At 42.2% G+C, this 21,176-nt stretch overlaps 1 protein-coding gene across 1 annotated transcript; it reads left to right on the forward strand.

Annotated features, from left to right (window-relative positions):
- Positions 1-3,792: 3,792 nt before the first annotated feature.
- On the forward strand, positions 3,793-18,882 carry LOC143286513 (AP-2 complex subunit beta-like). Its single transcript, XM_076594096.1, has 6 exons — positions 3,793-3,908; positions 6,728-6,873; positions 11,940-12,069; positions 13,873-14,044; positions 15,374-15,534; positions 18,717-18,882. Exons 1-6 carry the CDS (start codon positions 3,807-3,809, stop codon positions 18,789-18,791), a joined length of 786 nt encoding a protein of 261 aa, XP_076450211.1. The 5' UTR covers positions 3,793-3,806; the 3' UTR covers positions 18,792-18,882.
- Positions 18,883-21,176: the final 2,294 nt, after the last annotated feature.

The following is a 21,176-nucleotide window of genomic DNA, read 5'->3' on the forward strand; positions in this document are numbered from 1 at the left end:
AATACTGTCTCCCGAGTCTTCGAGCATGCTGAGAAGTCTTGCCTTCCCAACCTTGTATTCTTCGATAAGGGATTTCAGAGGTAGCCTCAGCTTTGCTTGGCCACAGCAGAGTGCTACATCAGTGAGACCAGGTGGGACACCAAGCCATTTGCGTGTGTACTTGTTGATCTTTGCCTCAACGATCGACTCGATTGTACTACAGCTGATATATATCAGGAGAGGCCACAGGAGCTTTGGTATCAGCATAGACTGTAGGCACCACACTTTATATTTGCCAGGAAGGCCACACTGGTCTATGTTATGCAGGCCTTCTTCTGCTGTCTGCTTGGTTTCCTTTCCTCTATTTGTATCTTTTAGGGACTCATCATACCAGGTTCTTTTTCTCTGCCTTTGCTCTTTGGATTGTATCCCAAATCATTCTACACAACCAGGATCTCCTGGGATGCCGCCTTTCTGGACTGACACATCCAGGTACTCATTTTCTGTGAGGCATTTTTTCAGTCTTGCAGCCATGACAGAAGATTTTTCCTTCGACATTCAGGAGCGATATTGGTTTGAACTGGCTGAACTCCTCCTAACGTGATCAGCAACCAGTTATTCAGTGACCCGAAGCTTGGCTCCACCCTGCTGTTACAACAATCTCGTCCTGTCAATCATTCGGACCGTAATCCAATCCAGTCAAAATAGTGTAATGGTCCTAATTTCCTGCCCTCTCTCCCTGCCGTGTCTCTTCGTGGCTCTCGACCACCACCACCCCTTCTCCGTCCAGCCCACCACCACCCCGCCCCACACCTCCGCCTCTCCTGCCTTATCGTCACAAGCTGTTCTCCATCACCTGCTGCACGTGGGGCGGTGGTACATTGGCAATGCGTCTGACTAGGAAATTAGTGTCCACTGCTTCGATTACCATTTACCGATCGGTATTTTTTTTCACCTCCCCCCTCCTCCTCCTCCTCCATCCCTTGCAGTCGATCTTCAGTGCTGGTCTCGTTGCTAGTCTTTCGGGTGAGATGAGAGATTAACCGAGGCCCTAATACTTAGCAAGAACACACGGTAAGGAAAGGGTTATCAGAGGAAAAAAATTCTGAAGAAAAAACTCAAACGGAAAGTAAACAGAATACACTTGAAAACAGAGAGATAGATAGAGGAAGGGAAAGAGAGAGAGAGAGAGAGAGAGAGAGAGAGAGGTGCGTGGGTTGGGGGTAGGGTAGGGGTAGTAATGACAGGAGAGGGTGTGAGGTGGACTACTGATGAAGCCTGCAAGTTCCAGACGTTCAAGCCATCCGGGAAACTGGTCCAAAGATTGTGAAATCTGAATTTGAATGTATTTTCGTGCAGCTGAAACGATTTACTACATTTTGAAAACACCACCACCACCACCACCAACAACAACAACAACAACACACAGACACACACACACACATACACACACACACACACACACACACACACACACACACACGTCTCCCTCCGCCCCCCAACGCCACGCCTCCTCTCTCTCTCTCTCTCTCTCCAAGAGAGCTGTCAATCACATTTGTCAATCACCTCAACAGTGTGGATTTTTCATCACAGGCGTACAATCCTGATAAGATGAAGTAGACTGTACCGCTCAAAATAAACTATAAAAGTGCGCAGTTGCCTTAGTGCTAACCACATTCAACAGTGACCCACCGCGAAGAAGAATAAATACGGAATTGGTTTTCTCGCAGCTTCAGCACCACCCGAACTTGAGGTCTCTCTCTCTCTCTCTCTCTCTCTCTCTCTCTCTCTCTTGTCCATTTGTATATATATATATAGGTATGTTTATGTAATGCATGCTATTTATTGTATGTGTGTGTATGCTTTTTCGTCATGCATGCATGTATTATGATTACATGTGTGTGCATGTTTATTTATGTATGTATTTGAGTGTGTAACCTGACATCATCACCAATGTATCTCGACCGTATAAATTCTGTTTGATCCTCATTGATGTGTGTGTATACATTTTCGACATGCATGCATATAATATTATGATTACATGTGTGTGCATGTTTATTTATATATGTATTTGAGTGTGTAACCTGACTTCATCAGCAATGTTCCTCGACCATATAAGTTCTGTTTGGTCCTCATTGGCGAACTAGAACAATACTAATCTTATTCTGATTGTTATATGGGAAGATTCGATTTTTATACTTAGCATTCAGTAATATAGTACTTACCCAGTTTTGATCTATCATTTCCGTTCACCTTCTTCCGCAATACAGATGATTATTTCTTGTTTTTGAGTAGTTGACAGTTCTTTTCTTTCAAATCTTTCAGGGACCGATGGGACAGTACAAATGTCAGTTTCTTTCTGGAGATTTTTTTTTTGTTCATGCACACAACCGTCACTTCCCCGGCTTTTATCATTTTTGACTCACTTGTGTAAACAAAGTGAGTCTATGTTTTAACCCGGTGTTCGGTTGTGTGTGTGTGTGTGTGTGTGTGTTGTGTGTGTGTGTGTGTGTGTGTGTGTGTCCGTGGTAAACTTAAACATTGACATTTTCTCTGCAAATACTTTGCAGTTGACACCAAATTAGGCATAAAAACAGGACAAATTAGGTTCTTTCCAGTCATCTTGTTTAAAACAATATTGCACCTCTGGGATGGGCACAAAAAAATAAAAAATGAAGCCTAATTATATGCAAACTGCATTTACTGTTATATTTATATTTTTTGTATTCTCTAAACTTGGCACATTGATCTGATATTCTGACCCAACAACAAGAGCAGTCATTATTATCATTTTTTGTTCAAACAGGAACTTCTTTTGCTAAGCATGGAAGTTTTATTTATTTTGCAAACGTTTTGGTGCAAATAGTAAAAAAGGGAAATTACTCTGTAATTAATGCTAGAGGACTTAATTTGCTTCAAACTGATCTTTCTCATCTTAAACATTACAATTTGAAATTATACACAATATATAAAAAGCTTGGATTTTTTTTTTTTTTTTTTTTTTTTTTTTTTTTTTTTTAAATTTAAAGTCTATCACAAGTGAGTCTTGAAGGCTGTCTGTTCATAATTATTTCTTATGACTATCATAGCTTCATCTGATGTTATTTTACCTTCTGTACCAACTGAAACGTCCTCGATAAGTTAGGATGATCATTCAATACTTGTTGCGTTCTTCTACATTTCATTTTTTTATCTTCTACATTTTGTTTTTGCTCATGATACAAAAAAAAAAAAAAAGAAGAGTAAGATTGCTTCATGTATAATGCCTTTGCTTACTCGAGTGATGCCATTTTTCTAACCCACAAAAGTAATCAGTGTTCTTCTCGTCTTATGAAATCCACCTGGATTTGATCTTAATAATACAACGTACATTTTCTGTTCTCGTAATGCATGCAATATTTCTTTGATTTCATAAAGCTATCTTCCATCTCTCGTCGCTAGCAAAAATATTTTCTTTTTGAAGCATTTTCAGTCTTGCATTATAAATGAATAAATATACATGATATATTTCTCTGCCTTGTCGGGATATCACATACTGGCTTTATATGAAACATGTTAGCATTTTCATAATTTACGTTGAACAATCAAAATATTGATAAATACCCTAACACTTTGTATTACGCATGTGTATGTGTTTTGTGCATACGTTCTGCATGTGTGTGTGTGTGTGTGTGTGTGTGTGTGTGTGTGTGTGTGTGTTGTTTGTGTGCTTGCGTGGTGTATGTGTGTGTTTTTTTAGTGATGCTTATGTGTTTGCGTGGTGTGTGTGTGTGTGTGTGTGTGTGTGTGTGTGTGTGTGACAAACACAGAAGTACCGATCATACACAATGGGGAGGAGCAGGAGCAGCATGTACGTTCTGCTGATGGTGGCAGCTGTCTTTCTGATGGCCTTTGACAAAGCACAGGGTTCCGATAATATGTTTGAGGAGGTAAGTGTGTGTAAGCGGGCGAGCGGGCGTGTAAGCCCATGATTTCTCGCAATCCCACGATTTTTCTCACGTTGAGAGAAATCGTGGGAGGCGCCACCACTATCTCTCTCACAATGTGTGAGAAAGCTTGGGAAGTCCCCATTTTTTTCATCAAAATATTTCCTCAAACATCAGAGCTAGTTTCTTGTCTTTTCCCAATTCAAATCTTAGAGAAAAATGAGAGAGAGGAAAAGAAAAGAGAAAGAGGGGGTTAGCCCACGATTTCTCGCAATTCCACGATCTCTCTCACTTTGAGAAAAATCGTGGGATTGCGAGAAAGCGTGGTCGTTCTCCTCCCACATTTTCTCTCAATTGCGAGAAATCGTGGGTGACGCCCCCACAATTTCTCACACTATTTTAATCAAAAATATTTCCTTTATCATCGGAGTTTGTTTCTCTTGTCATTTTCCAGTGCATATCTTAGAGAAAAATGACAGAGAGAGAAAAAGAAAAGAGAGAAAAAAAAGGGGGCGACGACAACGACAATCATGATAATGACAGTGGCGTTAGCGAAGACATGAACAGTAATGACACTATAACGCAACTATTTATTGTATATCACATAAGATCGATCACTGCAATGCATCGACCTCCAATTCAACATCGGAATCAATAGCAAACAACACAATTTAGGCAATATGTATAAATCACACAGAAATCAATATGATATAATATAATATAATATAACATGATATGATATAATATGACTTGAACCGAAATGTTTCTGGATGTTGGGAATAATATAAAAATGAGTCAACTTTCCACATAAATGTGATAGCATAGAAAGGCGTTTCACAATGCTTTACCCTCACGTAGGGCACGTGAAAACTGGACCAAAATAGTTTTGATGTTTGTTGTGATGCAACGTTTTTCTATCATTCATTTAGAATGTTCTTCATTTCATGCTTGCTCATTTGTTCATCTGTTTGTGTCGGCATCCTTTCGCATGCACGGTTGCACTGAAAATAGATTCTCAGTTTCACAGAAGACACTTAGAACATGAAAACATTTTAAAGACAGAGTGAACACACATAAAAGACACACACACACACACACACACACACACACACACACACACACACACACACACATAAGGACACACACACACACACACACACACACACACACACACACACACACACACACACACACTCACCCGCTCACTCACTCATTCACTGACATACACATACATTCACACTTTTTTTTTAAACCAGTACTGTGGCATCACCTTTACCGTCTATTTTTGATGTCTTCAACTAACGCCAAATGTCATTATCATGATCGTCGTTACCGTTCCCCCCCTATCTCGTTCCCTTTTCTCTCTCTCATTTTCTCTTAGGTTTGTATTGTGAAAAGACAAGAAACCCAACTCCGATGACTAGGAAAATATATTTTCTTAAAATAAAGATAAATGGGACTTCCCGCGATTTCTCACACAAAGTGGTTTCTTTCTCCGTTAGCCCATTCCTATATCATGGCTCTTTATCGTAACGGTGATGGCGCTTCTTGATGTGTGTGTGTGTGTGTGTGTGTGTGTGTGTGTGTGTGTGTGTGTGTGTGTGTGTGTGTGTGTGTGTGTGTGAGTCATATTATTGAAGTCTTTAAACTGAGCAGGGTACGCAATAATGTTTTCAGGCCAGAAATGGACATCTACAACAATCTCAAATAATGAACTTACCGTATTTTTTTAACAGCCCAATGTGAGTGAACCATATATACCAACATCTTTCAATAAGAATATATTCAGGTTTTCCAAGCCAACACATTTTGTTTCACCTTCAAGACAGAAAGTGTATGTGACATCAGGTATTAATGTGGTGTATAGTTTTGGAAGAATGCATTTTGTCGCCGAAAAGTTTTAGATTTAATGTAAAATTATGGCCCTTATACATTCAATTCCATACATAATTTTTTGACAATAATTATTGTGGTCATACTGTTACATTGTGTTTGGTGTTCTTAGTTGCAGTGTGCTTCATAGTTACTGAATAGTATGTTCTGCTAGTAATAATTTTTAATCTATCCAAAAAGTTAAGATTAGGCTAGAACAGGTTAGATAAGATCTATATGCAAATCAACAGTGCCAGTCATGTAGAAATCAGTCTTGAAGTTGTTTGTATACTTGTATCGACCGAATTTATCTTTATTTTGTGTATGTTTGTGTGCTTATATCGCCTGAATTTATCTTTTTTGTGTTTGTGTTATTATATCGCCTGAATATATCTTTTTTGTGTTTGTGTAATTATATCGACTGAATATATCTTTTTTGTGTTTGTGTACTTATATCGACTGAAATTTATCTTTTTTGTGTTTGTGTTATTATATCGCCTGAATATATCTTTTTTGTGTTTGTGTAATTATATCGACTGAATATATCTTTTTTGTGTTTGTGTACTTATATCGACTGAAATTTATCTTTTTGTGTTTGTGTACTTATATCACTTGAATTTATCTTTTCTGTGTTCGTGTACTTATATCGACTGAATTATCTTTTTTGTGTTCGTGTACTTATATCGACTGAATTTATCTTTTTTGTGTTCGTTTACTTATATCGACTGAATTTATCTTTTTTGTGTTCGTGTACTTATATCACCTGAATTTATGTGTGTGTGTGTGTGTGTGTGTGTGTGTGTGTGTGTGTGTGTGTGTGTGTGTGTGTGTGTGTGTGTGTGTGTGTGTGTGTGTGTGTGTGTGTGTGTGTGTGTACTTATATCGCCTGAATATATCTTTTTTCTGTTTGTGTACTTATATCAACTGAAGTTATCTTTTTTTGTGTTCAGGTGTGGCTACCTGCGGACGAGGGCAAAGATCTAGAGATCACCGGCACATTTGCACGCAGAAACGGTCAGATCTTTATGGAGCTGACCTTCATGAACAAAGCCACACAGCCCATGTCTGGCTTTGACATACAGTTCAGCAAAAACAGGTCAGTACAAACCAGAGAAAACTTGGGATGGTTGCTAATTCACGCATGCCTTGATTTTTACTTACAGAGTTCGTACAGACTCATGGAAGTATGGAAATGTTTTGGGAAAACGAGAGAACTGTTTTGAGGGCTGGGAAAGTCTTAAAAAATGTTTTACCTTTGAGAGTCTGGTTCCACTAGTCAGTGACATCCAGTAGGTTCCACTAGTCATTGTCCCCAGTAGGTTCCACTAGTCAGTGACATCCAGAAGGTTCCACTAGTCATTGCCCCCAATAGGTTCCACTAGTCAGTGACATCCAGTAGGTTCCACTAGTCATTACCCCCAATAGGTTCCACTAGTCAGTGACATCCAATAGGTTCCACTAGTCAGTGACATCCAAAAGGTTCCACTAGTCATTGCCCCCAATAGGTTCCACTAGTCAGTGACATCCAATAGGTCCCACTAGTCATTGCCCCCAATAGGTTCCACTAGTCAGTGACATCCAATAGGTCCCACTTGTCGGTGAATCCAATAGGTCCCACTAGTCAGTGACATCCAATAGGTCCCACTATTCAGTGACATCCAATAGGTTCCACTTGTCAGTGACATCCAATAGGTCCCACTAGTCAGTGACATCCAATAGGTTCCACTAGTCAGTGACATCCAATAGGTCCCACTAGTCAGTGATATCCAATAGGTCCTACTACTCAGTGACATCCAATAGGCCCCACTTGTCGGTGACATCCAATAGGTTCCACTAGTCATTGCCCCCAATAGGTTCCACTAGTCAGTGACATCCAATAGGTTCCACTAGTCAGTGACATCCAGTAGGTCCCACTAGTCATTACCCCCAATAGGTCCCACTAGTCAGTGACATCCAATATGTTCCACTAGTCAGTGACATCCAATGGGTCCTACTACTCAGTGACATCCAATAGGTCCCACTTGTGGGTGACATCCAATAGGTCCCACTTGTCAGTGACATCCAATAGGTCCCACTTGTCGGTGACATCCAATATGTCCCACTAGTCAGTGACATCCAATAGGTTCCACTTGTCGGTGACATCCAATAGGTCCCACTAGTCAGTGACATCCAATAGGTCACACTAGTCAGTGACATCCAATAGGTTCCACTTGTCGGTGACATCAAATAGGTCACACTTGTCGGTGACATCCAATAGGTCCCACTAGTCAGTGACATCCAATAGGCCCCACTTGTCGGTGACATCCAATTGGTTCCACTAGTCATTGCCCCCAATAGGTTCCACTAGTCAGTGACATCCAATAGGTTCCACTAGTCAGTGACATCCAGTAGATCCCACTAGTCATTACCCCCAATAGGTCCCACTTGTCGGTGAATCCAATAGGTCCAACTATTCAGTGACATCCAATAGGTCCCACTATTCAGTGACATCCAATAGGTTCCACTTGTCAGTGACATCCAATAGGTCCCACTTGTGGGTGACATCTAATATGTTCCACTTGTCGGTGATATCCAATAGGTGACACTAGTCAGTGACATCCAATAGGTCACACTAGTCAGTGACATCCAATAGGTCACACTTGTCAGTGACATCCAATAGGTCACACTTGTCAGTGACATCCAATAGGTCACACTAGTCAGTGACATCCAATAGGTTCCACTTGTCGGTGACATCAAATAGGTACCACTAGTCAGTGATATCCAATAGGTCCTACTACTCAGTGACATCCAATAGGCCCCTCTTGTCGGTGACATCCAATAGGTTCCACTAGTCATTGCCCCCAATAGGTTCCACTAGTCAGTGACATCCAATAGGTTCCACTAGTCAGTGACATCCAGTAGGTCCCACTAGTCATTACCCCCAATAGGTCCCACTAGTCAGTGACATCCAATAGGTTCCACTAGTCAGTGACATCCAATAGGTCCTACTACTCAGTGACATCCAATAGGTCCCACTTGTGGGTGACATCCAATAGGTTCCACTTGTCGGTGACATCCAATAGGTCACACTAGTCAGTGACATCCAATAGGTTCCACTTGTCGGTGACACCCAATAGGTCCCGCTAGTCAGTGACATCCAATAGGTCATACTTGTCAGTGACATCCAATAGGTCACACTAGTCAGTGACATCCAATAGGTCACACTTGTCGGTGACATCCAATAGGTCACACTAGTCAGTGACATCCAATAGGTCCCACTTGTCGGTGACATCCAACAGGTCCCACTTGTCGGTCCCACTAGTCGGTGACATCCAATACGTCCCACTAGTCATTGACATCCAATAGGTCCCACTTGTCAGTGACATCCAATAGGTCACACTTGTCAGTGACATCCAATAGGTCACACTTGTCAGTGACATCCAATAGGTCCCACTTGTCAGTGACATCCAATTGGCCACACTTGTCAGTGACATCCAATAGGTCACACTTGTCGGTGACATCCAATAGGTCCCACTAGTCAGTGACATCCAATAGGTCCCACTAGTCAGTGACAACCGGCAGGTCCCACGTGTAGGTGACATCCAATATGTTTCACTTGTCAGTGACATGCAATAGGTCCCATTTGTCAGTGACATCCGGCAGGTCCCACATGTCAGTGACATCCGGCAGGTCCCACTTGTCAGTGACATCCGGCAGGTCCCTTTGTCAGTGACATCCAGTAGGTCCCTTTTGTCAGTGACATCCGGCAGGTCCCACTAGTCAGTGACATCCAGCAGGTCCCACTTGTCAGTGACATCTAATGAGTCCCACTTGTCAGTGACTTCTTATAGGTCTCAGGTGTAAGTGACAGAGTCTTTGTAAGTTCCATTATTCGATCCCACACTAACCAGAATTTTCTCTTTCCCAGATAGTTCTTTAGTGGTGGTGGTCTAGATACTAGTCATTCAGATGAAGTGCAGTGTGCAGCATGTAGTAAAAAGACACTTGGCGCTTGTAAAAAAAACCAACCCCCCCCCCCCCCACACACACACACACACCCCACCGCAACAAGAAAGTTGTCCCTGGCAAAATTTTTTCGTAAAATCCACTCTGATATACATAATGATGACAGTGTTGTGTTGTGAGTGCGCTCACTTTTGGCCTGACGCCGGCCACCATAACAGATGGTGATGACTGTGTTGTGTTGTGTGTGGGCTCAGTTTTGGCCTGACGCCGGCCACCATAACAGATGGTGATGACTGTGTTGTGTTGTGTGTGCGTTCACTTTTGGCCTGACGCCGGCCACCATAACAGATGGTGATGACAGTGTTGTGTTTACGTGTGTGCGCTCAGTTTTGGCCTGACTCCAGCCACCACAACAGATGGTAATGACAGTGTTGTGTGTGCGTTCACTTTTGGCCTGACGCCGGCCACCATAACAGATGGTGATGACAGTGTTGTGTTGTGTGCGCGCTCAGTTTTGGCCTGACGCCGGCCACCACAACAGGTAGTGATGACAGTGTTGTGTTGTGTGTGCGCTCAGTTTTGGCCTGACGCCGGCCACCATAACAGATGGTGATGACTGTGTTGTGTTGTGTGTGCGCTCAGTTTTGGCCTGACGCCGGCCACCATAACAGATGGTGATGACAGTGTTGTGTTGTGTGTGCGTTCACTTTTGGCCTGACTCCGGCCACCACAACAGATGGTGATGACAGTGTTGTGTTGTGTGCGCGCTCAGTTTTGGCCTGACGCCGGCCACCACAACAGGTAGTGATGACAGTGTTGTGTTGTGTGTGCGCTCAGTTTTGGCCTGACGCCGGCCACCATAACAGATGGTGATGACAGTGTTGTGTTTACGTGTATGCGCACTGTTTTGGTCTGACGCCGGCCACCACAACAGGTAGTGATGACAGTGTTGTGTTGTGTGTGCGCTCAGTTTTGGCCGGACTCCGGCCACCATAACAGATGGTGATGACTGTGTTGTGGTGTGTGTGTGTTCACTTTTGGCCTGACGCCGGCCACCATAACAGGTAGTGATGACTGTGTTGTGTTGTGTGTGCGCTCAGTTTTGGCCTGACGCCGGCCACCATACAGATGGTGATGACAGTGTTGTGTTGTGTGTGCGCTCAGTTTTGGCCTGACGCCGGCCACCATAACAGATGGTGATGACTGTGTTGTGTTGTGTGTGCGCTCAGTTTTGGCCTGACGCCGGCCACCATAACAGATGGTGATGACAGTGTTGTGTTGTGTGTGCGCTCAGTTTTGGCCTGACGCCGGCCACCACAACAGGTAGTGATGACAGTGTTGTGTTGTGTGTGCGTTCAGTTTTGGCCTGACGCCGGCCACCACAACAGGTAGTGATGACAGTGTTGTGTTGTGTGTGCGCTCAGTTTTGGCCTGACGCCGGCCACCATAACAGGTAGTGATGACAGTGTTGTGTTGTGTGTGCGCTCAGTTTTGTGGCCTGACGCCGGCCACCATAACAGGTAGTGATGACAGTGTTGTGTTGTGTGTGCGCTCAGTTTTGGCCTGACGCCGGCCACCACAACAGATGGTGATGACTGTGTTGTGTGTGTGCTCAGTTTTGGCCTGACGCCGGCCACCATAACAGGTAGTGATGACAGTGTTGTGTTGTGTGTGCGCTCAGTTTTGGCCTGACGCCGGCCACCATAACAGATGGTGATGACAGTGTTGTGTTGTGTGTGCGCTCAGTTTTGGCCTGACGCCGGCCACCATAACAGATGGTGATGACTGTGTTGTGTTGTGTGTGCGCTCAGTTTTGGCCTGACGCCGGCCACCATAACAGATGGTGATGACAGTGTTGTGTTGTGTGTGTGTTCAGTTTCTGCCTGACGCCGGCCACCACAACAGATAGTGATGACAGTGTTGTGTTTACGTGTATGCGTTCAGTTTTGGCCTGACGCCGGCCACCACAACAGGTAGTGATGACAGTGTTGTGTTGTGTGTGCGTTCAGTTTTGGCCTGACGCCGGCCACCACAACAGGTAGTGATGACAGTGTTGTGTTTACGTGTGTGCGTTCAGTTTTGGCCTGACGCCGGCCACCATTACAATCGGTGATGACAATTTCATGTTGTGTTGTTGTGTGTGCGCTAAGTTTGGATTGACTCCGGCCACCGCACCAGGTGGTGATGACAGTGTTGCGTTGTTGTGTGTGCGTTCAGTTTTGGTCTGATGCCGGCCACCCCACTACAGATGCAGAGTCCTCTCCTCCCCAACAGCAGCGCCAGCACGTCGCTACAGCTCAGCACCACAGGACAGGTGGAAAAGATGGAGCCACTGCTCATGTTGAAGGTGAGACTGCTTTGTGCAATCAGGTAGTCTGCTTGTTGTTGTTGAAGAAAGGTGTGCGGGTCTTGAGGGTTGAGGATGGGTTCAGGGGATTTAGGGGGGTGGGGGGTCAAGTTAGGTACATGAGGTTGTATGCCCTTTGGACAATGACATTGTCTTTAAAAGGAAAAAAGCGAGAAGAAAACAGTAAAAAATGAGTGATTTTTTTTAACTGCATAAAAGTTGGCTGAAAGGTAATGATGATATTATTTTATTTTGTTCAACACCATTCTATGTAAAAACACACACAGTTGCACTGCATAACGTAAAATCATATGTGTCAGACATGCTTTTGAACACTAAAACGAAAAACGTTTATGCATAACCCTGCACAGGCGTCCATCCGAACCCCTGCAACACTAATTTATGTTCACACACACACACACACACACACACACACACACACACACACACACACACACACACACACACACACACACACACACACACACACACACATCACAGTCATCGCACCACTAATCGTACATATCATACACCACTTGTCTAAGAGTGTCACAATGAAGTAAGGTAGAAGCATACTGTGCGGCCAGTGAAGAAACTAAAGCTCAGTTTCAGTGTCAGTTTGTTTCTCAAGCAAGTGTCACTGCCTTTGGACAAAGCCACATATTTCAGACCACATCTGCTAGGCAGGTCCCTGAAAGCAGCATAACCAAACACGCTTGATCAGGCCTTGAGTGCTTGCATGTATATTTGTGTACCTATCAGGCTGGATTTCTTCTGCAGAATTTTGCTTCAGGACAACACTCATGTTGTTGTTGTATGTTGTTGTTGTTGTATTTCTTTTTATCACAACAGATTTATCTGTGTGAAATTCGGGCTGCTCTCCCCAGGGAGAGCGCGTGGCTAACACTACAGCGCCACCCATTTTTTTTTTTTTTTTTTGTAGTTTTTCCTGCGTGCAGTTTTCTTTGTTTTTCCTATTGAAGTGGATTTTTCTACAGAAGTTTGCGAGGAACAACCCTTTTGTTGCCGTGGGTTCTTTTACGTGCGCTAAGTGAATGCTGCACACGGGACCTCGGTTTATCGTCTCATCCGAGTGACTAGCGTCCAGACCACCACTCAAGGTCTAGTGGAGGGGGAGAAAATATCAACGGCTGAGTAGTGATTCGAACCAGCGCGCTCAGATTTTCTCGCTTACTAAGCGGACGCGTTACCTCTAGGCCATCACTCCATGGGTTCTTTTTCCAGTGTGCCAAGTCCATGACTAGATGCTTAGTTTCATTTTCCAGTCAAACTTGGGAGAAAGGGCGATACTGGGATTGGAACCCAGATACTGACGGGCGCCAAAGCCGAATGGTTAAAGCGTTGGACTTTCGATCTGAGGGTCCCGGGTTCGAATCACGGTGACGGCGCCTGGTGGGTAAAGGGTGGAGATTTTTACGATCTCCCAGGTCAACATATGTGCAGACCTGCCAGTGCCTGAACCCCCTTCGTGTGTATACACAAGCATAAGATCAAATACGCACGTTAAAGATCCTGTAATCCATGTCAGCGTTCGGTGGGTTATGGAAACAAGAACATACCCAGCATGCACACCCCCGAAAGCGGAGTATGGCTGCCTACATGGCGGGGTAAAAACGGTCATACACGTAAAAAGCCCACTCGCGTATATACGAGTGAACGTGGGAGTTGAAGCCCACGAACGCAGAAGAAGAAGAAGAAGAACCCAGATACTGAATTGGCAGCTAAGCGTCTAAATTCCATCTTCCTGCTCACCAACAACAAAAACCATTCTGGTGTCCCCAGGTAGCGGTGAATAACAACATCGACGTGTTCAACTTCAGCTGCATGGTGCCCATGCACGTGCTGTTCGTGGAGGAGGGGGAGATGGACAAGAGGACTTTCATGAACTACTGGAAGGAGATCCCCACCACCGACGAGGTTCAGTACGTCATCAGCGACGTGCAGCACAAAGCCGGTCAGTTCTCTCCCTTGGTCCCCCACTCTCGTTCAGTGCTGAAAAAACCAACCAAACAGAAAATAAAAACAGATTCGTGGTTCTGTTGTCTTCCTGGGTTCCATTGGTCAGGGTGCAAAGTAATGTTAAATAACAATAATGCAGATTTGTGGGTCAGTTGTCTTCATAATAATGATGATAATGCAGATTGATGCTCACTTCTCCCAGGCAGGGAGCTCGTGGTGTTCACAGTAAAAAAAAAAAAAGTTTACATACACAAACATGCATGCCTCAAGTGCATCAAACATGAACATGCGTGTTCACAAACAAACACACCAGCACACACACACTCACGACCAGCAGAAGCCCCTTAAGAAGCAAGCACATGAGTCAGTAAGATGGTAGGCAGAACGGAAGAGGTGTATTTTGATATACTTTTTAAACTGAATTAGGTGTGAGAGGATTGTCTTGCTTTGTGTTTGTCCAAAGTTCATCCAGTCATGTTAGTCTGGAAAAGTATTGGAAAAATATGTTTGTCCTTCGTGTTCTGGAAAAAAACAAACCGTGTACAATGTATGACTGACACAGTACAGTATCCCCTCCACCCCCCACCCCGCTTCCAAAAAATCCCCCCAGCGAGATAATAAATTTGGATTCTGAAAGGTAGGCGGCTATGATAGTCACACACACACGCGCACACGCACACACACACACACACACACACACACACACACACACGCACGCACGCATGCATGCACGCACAAACACACACACACACACACACACACACACACACACACACACACACACACACACACACACACACAGGTATCACTTCTCCTTTTACAATAATGGTGTCCCAGAAACTGAGGAACAACGTTGCTGTGTTTTACTGATATTAGTGAGTGTGGCATTGCAAATGAATAATACAGTAAACCGGTCTGCTTCATTCCATTATTATGCCTTTTTTCTTGCATCTTTTTCTTACTCGTCACAAATGAAAGTGAACCTCGTGTGTACTGTGTTTCCGGATGGCTTATGAGTGCTGTATATAAACACTGCGAATGTGTTCACCGTTACCAAGCATCACAGGTATTACAGGTGTATCTCTGCAAATGTAAATTTGTATGTGTGTGTGTGTGTGTGTGTGTGTGTGTGTGTTGTGGCAGAAATTTATATAAATGCACTGACCTTTTCCGGTTTGGGAATATGTTTACTATGAATAGGTGTTATTGTTGGAATGTTTGTCTTTACTGTGGAGGTAATGCATATATCACCGTTTTGTCTACTAACGTGTCAAAAGATTTTCTCTCTGAGATACTGAAACACTGGTGTATCCTCCTGTTGCAGACACGGTGTCGCAGAAGCTGAGGAAGAACAACGTGTTCACCATCCTCCAGCTTAAGGTGGAGGGACAGGACATGCTGTACCAGTCCCTCAAACTGACCAACGGCATCGATGTGCTGGCTAAACTCCAGATTGACCCCTCCAACTCCAACTCCAACGTCATCGTAAGTACTGACCCCTGGCTGTACGGGTTTGGTTACAGAATAGTTAGGTTTTCTAGGCTTCTACAATTCTCCGGAGGCAATGGAGCTGCTCTCTGGGTGGTATTTCTGGCGCAGCGTTGGTTGTGGCTTTGCAGGCCTGGGTTAGGTATAGAAAACTGCTGAATGATATTCCTTCATTGCTGCTATAATTAGGTATAGAAAACTGCTGAATGATATTCCTTTCTTGCTGTTCTAAATAGGTATAGAAAACTGCTGAATGATATTCTTTCCTTGCTGCTCTAATTAGGTATAGAAAACTGCTGAATGATATTCCTTCCTTGCTGTTCTAAATAGGTATAGAAAACTGCTGAATGATATTCCTTCCTTGCTGTTCTAAATAGGTATAGAAAACTGCTGAATGATATTCCTTCCTTGCTGTTCTAAATAGGTATAGAAAACTGCTGAATGATATTCCTTCCTTGCTGTTCTAAATAGGTATAGAAAACTGCTGAATTATATTCCTTCCTTGCTGTTCTAAATAGGTATAGAAAACTGCTGAATTATATTCCTTCCTTGCTGCTCTAATTAGGTATAGAAAACTGCTGAATGATATTCCTTCCTTGCTGTTCTAAATAGGTATAGAAAACTGCTGAATTATATTCCTTCCTTGCTGCTCTAATTAGGTATAGAAAACTGCTGAATGATATTCCTTCATTGCTGCTCTAATTAGGTATAGAAAACTGCTGAATGATATTCCTTCATTGCTGCTCTCAATAGGTATAGAAATCTGCTGAATGATATTCCTTCCTTGCTGCTCTAATTAGGTATAGAAAACTGCTGATATGATATTCCTTCCTTGCTGCTCTAATTAGGTATAGAAAACTGCTAAACGATATTCGTTCATTGCTGCTCTCAATAAGTATAGAAAACTGCTGAATGATATTCCTTCCTTGCTGCTCTAATTAGGTATAGAAAACTGCTGATATGATATTCCTTCCTTGCTGCTCTAATTAGGTATAGAAAACTGCTAAACGATATTCCTTCATTGCTGCTCTCAATAGGTATAGAAAACTGCTAAATGATATTCCTTCTTTGCTGCTCTAAATGCCAGAGACATAATGGGCAGTAAGTGAAGAAGTAGATGATATTCAGGTACAGAAAGCTTTTGAATTAGAATGATTTGACTGGGAAAAAAAATAAGTTGACATTTTTTTTCTTCGTATCTCTCTAATCTTTAAGTGTTTGAAATGTACTGGGTTTTTTTCACTTTGACACACCAGTACACTTGCAGACAGAAAAAGGGCAACAACAAAAAATGAAAGGGTGGCACCGCAGTGCGGTGACAGAACTCTCCCCAGGGAGTGCAGCTCAAATTTCACATATAGAAATCTGGTGTGACAGAATCAAAATACAGTGTTATTCTAACTACAGCAGAGGTTTTACGAAGAAGAGGGATACAATGAAGCGAGACAAACAGTGATTTGTGGATATAATGAAAAATGGCATACGGTCATTTGTGGATACAATGAAACATGACAGACTGTGATTTGTGGATACAATGAAGCGAGACAAACAGTGATTTGTGGATACAATGAAAAATGGCATACGGTCATTTGTGGATACAATGAAACATGACAGACGGTGATTTGTGGATACAATGAAACATGACAGACGGTGATTTGTGGATATAATGAAACATGACAGACGGTCATTTGTGGATACAATGACATGACAGACTGTGATTTGTGGATACAATGAAACATGACAGACTGTGATTTGTGGATACAATGAAGCATGACAGACTGTGATTTGTGGATATAATGAAACATGACAGACTGATTTGTGGATACAATGAAACATGACAGACGGTGATTTGTTGATACAATGAAACATGACAGACTGTGATTTGTGGATACAATGAAACATGACAGACTGTGATTTGTGGATATAATGAAACATGACAGACGGTGATTTGTGGATATAATGAAACATGACAGACGGTGATTTGTGGATACAGTGAAACATGACGGACTGATTTGTGGATACAATGAAACATGACAGACTGTGATTTGTGGATACAATGAAACATGACAGACTATGATTTGTGGATACAATGAAACATGACAGACTGTGATTTGTGGATACAATGAAACATGATAGACTGTGATTTGTGGATACAGTGAAACATGACAGACTGTGATTTGTGGATACAGTGAAACATGACAGACTGTGATTTGTGGATACAGTGAAACATGACAGACTGTGATTTGTGGATACAATGAAACATGACAGACGGTGATTTGTGGATACAATGAAACATGACAGACGGTGATTTGTTGATACAATGAAACATGACAGACTGTGATTTGTGGATACAATGAAACATGACAGACTGTGATTTGTGGATACAATGAAAAATGATAGACTGTGATTTGTGGATACAATGAAACATGACAGACTGTGATTTGTGGATATAATGAAACATGACAGACGGTGATTTGTTGATACAATGAAACATGACAGACTGTGATTTGTTGATACAATGAAACATGACAGACTGTGATTTGTGGATACAGTGAAACATGACAGACTGTGATTTGTGGATATAATGAAACATGACAGACGGTGATTTGTGGATATAATGAAACATGACAGACGGTGATTTGTGGATACAGTGAAACATGACGGACTGATTTGTGGATACAATGAAACATGACAGACTGTGATTTGTGGATACAATGAAACATGACAAACTATGATTTGTGGATACAATGAAACATGACAGACTGTGATTTGTGGATACAATGAAACATGATAGACTGTGATTTGTGGATACAATGAAACATGACAGACTGTGATTTGTGGATACAGTGAAACATGACAGACTGTGATTTGTGGATACAGTGAAACATGAGAGACTGTGATTTGTGGATACAATGAAACATGACAGACGGTGATTTGTGGATACAGTGAAACATGACAGACTGTGATTTGTGGATATAATGACATGACAGACTGTGATTTGTTGATACAATGAAACATGACAGACGGTGATTTGTGGATACAGTGGAACATGACAGACGGTGATTTGTGGATACCGTTGAACATGACAGACGGTCATTTGTGGATACAATGAAACATGACAGACGGTGATTTGTGGATACAATGAAACATGACAGACGGTGATTTGGGCGATGTTGCAGCTGTCCTTGAAGGGTTGGGTTCTGTACGTCTTCAAGGACGTGCGGGACGCCTACGAGACGATTCTGCACAACTGAACCCCAACCTTTCCATCCCCCATTCACCGTTCTTCGTGTAAAAACGGCATCAACACCTAGAAGCTGTTCAGTCCTCACTGTGCAAAGAGTCATCTTTTCTCTCTCTCTCTCTCTCTCTCTCTCTCTCTCTCTCTCTCTCCCTCAGACGTGTAACAGCGCTGAAGCAGGTTGTGGAGTTGAATGGAAGATGTAACGTTTCCGCGTATGTCGTGGAGGATGTAACGTTTCCGCGTATGTCGTGGAGAAATAAGGACCTCTTTATGTATCAGGTGTCCCCCAAAAAGTGAACCGCTTTTTGACAAGTATTTTCTCAGTGACAGAGAAACCGAATTCATTGAAAAATTTCACAAAGTAACCTTAGGATATCATCAACAAGTCTGCAAAATATCTAAAAGTTCGGACGTAAATTATGCGAGTATTGTCAAATTCAAAACAGCATGTAAAAAAAAAAAAAAAAAAAAAAAATCCAATTTCAGAGGAAAACTCACTTTCTCCTTGAAACAGTTTTCAATGGTAACCTTATCACTTTCACACAACGGCATGGCTGATCCTTCCAAACTGAAACTGTGGACAGAACTGATCTTGAGTACAGACACAATAAAATAATAAAAAATAATCAATAGACTTGACACCCAGACAGGCTATTTTTAGACTGACACTGATTGACAGATGCCAACACCTGGTAGCTGGCATGAACATGATGAAGGTCACATTGCACAGCTCTGATATTGGATTTTTTGAAATGCTGTTTTGAATTTGACAATACTCAAATAATCTGCGTCCGAACTTTTAGATATTTTGCAGACTTGTTGAAGATACCCTAAGATTACTGTGTGAAAATTTTCAATGAATTCAGTTTCTCTATCACTGAAATATTACTTGTCAAAAAGCGGTTCACTATTTTTGGGACACCCGACATAGTATGAAGAAAGGAAGTTTCTGTATATTTTTCTGTTTTTGTTGTTGTTGTTTAGTAGTCTATTTTATCACTCATTCTGAGCACATGGATTAAACATGCTTCAGTAAACCTTCTTTGATGTTTGGGTTTGTTCATGAGGGAGATTTGTAAAGGAAATGAGGAGAGAGGATTGAAAGAACCTGTACAGTCATTTCAGTGACGTAAGGTACAACAGTTGTTGATCTGATGGAGGTATTTATAATTAGTCTTGATGTTAGTATTGTATCTGTCCCTTGTGACTAAATGCCTACGTTGACCGAACTACGCCATTGGTCAGTTCCATACTACACAGTTAGTAGCGGGTTACGACCATACTAGGCTCTTCCGTCACAGCAATGCAGTTAGTCTCTAGCTGGAGAGATGTAGGGAGAGTAATGAGTGAGTGATGGGTGGACTGCCCTTGACGGAGAACCAATTAACTTATTAAGAGTTAGATCCCTCTAATCTAAGAATAGAACATATGAAAATGAATTTTTTTTAACTAAGAAAGAAAAACAAAAGAAAAACAAAACAAGGATAGGTTGGGAAGTAAATATGATGCCATGAAAAGAAGAAAAGAAAGAAAGAAAGAAAGAAGCGAACAAAGCAAAAGGAAGGAAGGAAATAAAACGAAACACAAATGATATACAAGAAACAAAACTACACAGAAAAGAAACAGGGAGAAAAGGAAAACATTTCACATGAGACAAAGAAAAACACAAACTGGAAGACATGAACACAGAGCGGGTCAAGCAAAAACAGAAAGAGAAAGAAGAGTGATATGGAATAGATGAACAATAAAGGCAAGGAAATGAACGAGAAAGAAGACAGGTGAAACAAAAACATCAAACTCCTAACAAAGAAAAATAAATGAAAGTAACATCCGATGAATAAAGCAGTGACGTAAAACAATACATACATAGTATATATATACATCACGTAGTATCTGTATAATGGTGTGTGTGTATATGAATGAACACACACACACACACACACACACACACCCTCTCTGTATATATAATGGAGAAAATCAGTACACACACACACACACACACGCAGTGGACAAAGAGAAGACACAGAGAAGAAAAATTCACGAAGCAAAAGAAACAAAAATGAAGAATTCTTTTTTTTTTTTTTTAAAGGACGGGGTGAATGTGGGAAGAGAACAGACAGTCAACTGATAATTCCTCTGTCAAAACTGGTGGTGCTCTCTCATGATGATAATGATAATAACAACAATAATAATAATAATTTTCAAAAAAAAATGTTACAGTGTGCAGGTAGTGTTACCTGCACCTCCACCCTGCCTCCTGCTCCATTCCCTCCATTGTCCCTTCACCCCCCCCCCCCCTCCCCTTCTTCTCATCTCCCTCCCCACTCCTTCTGTGGTTCATTCTTTGAGGTTGGGCCGACATCTTGCTCTCCTCCCCTCTCACCCCCCCTCACCT

The sequence above is a fragment of the Babylonia areolata genome, chromosome 10 (genome assembly GCF_041734735.1).
Source record: "Babylonia areolata isolate BAREFJ2019XMU chromosome 10, ASM4173473v1, whole genome shotgun sequence".
Taxonomy (NCBI): domain Eukaryota; kingdom Metazoa; phylum Mollusca; class Gastropoda; order Neogastropoda; family Buccinidae; genus Babylonia; species Babylonia areolata.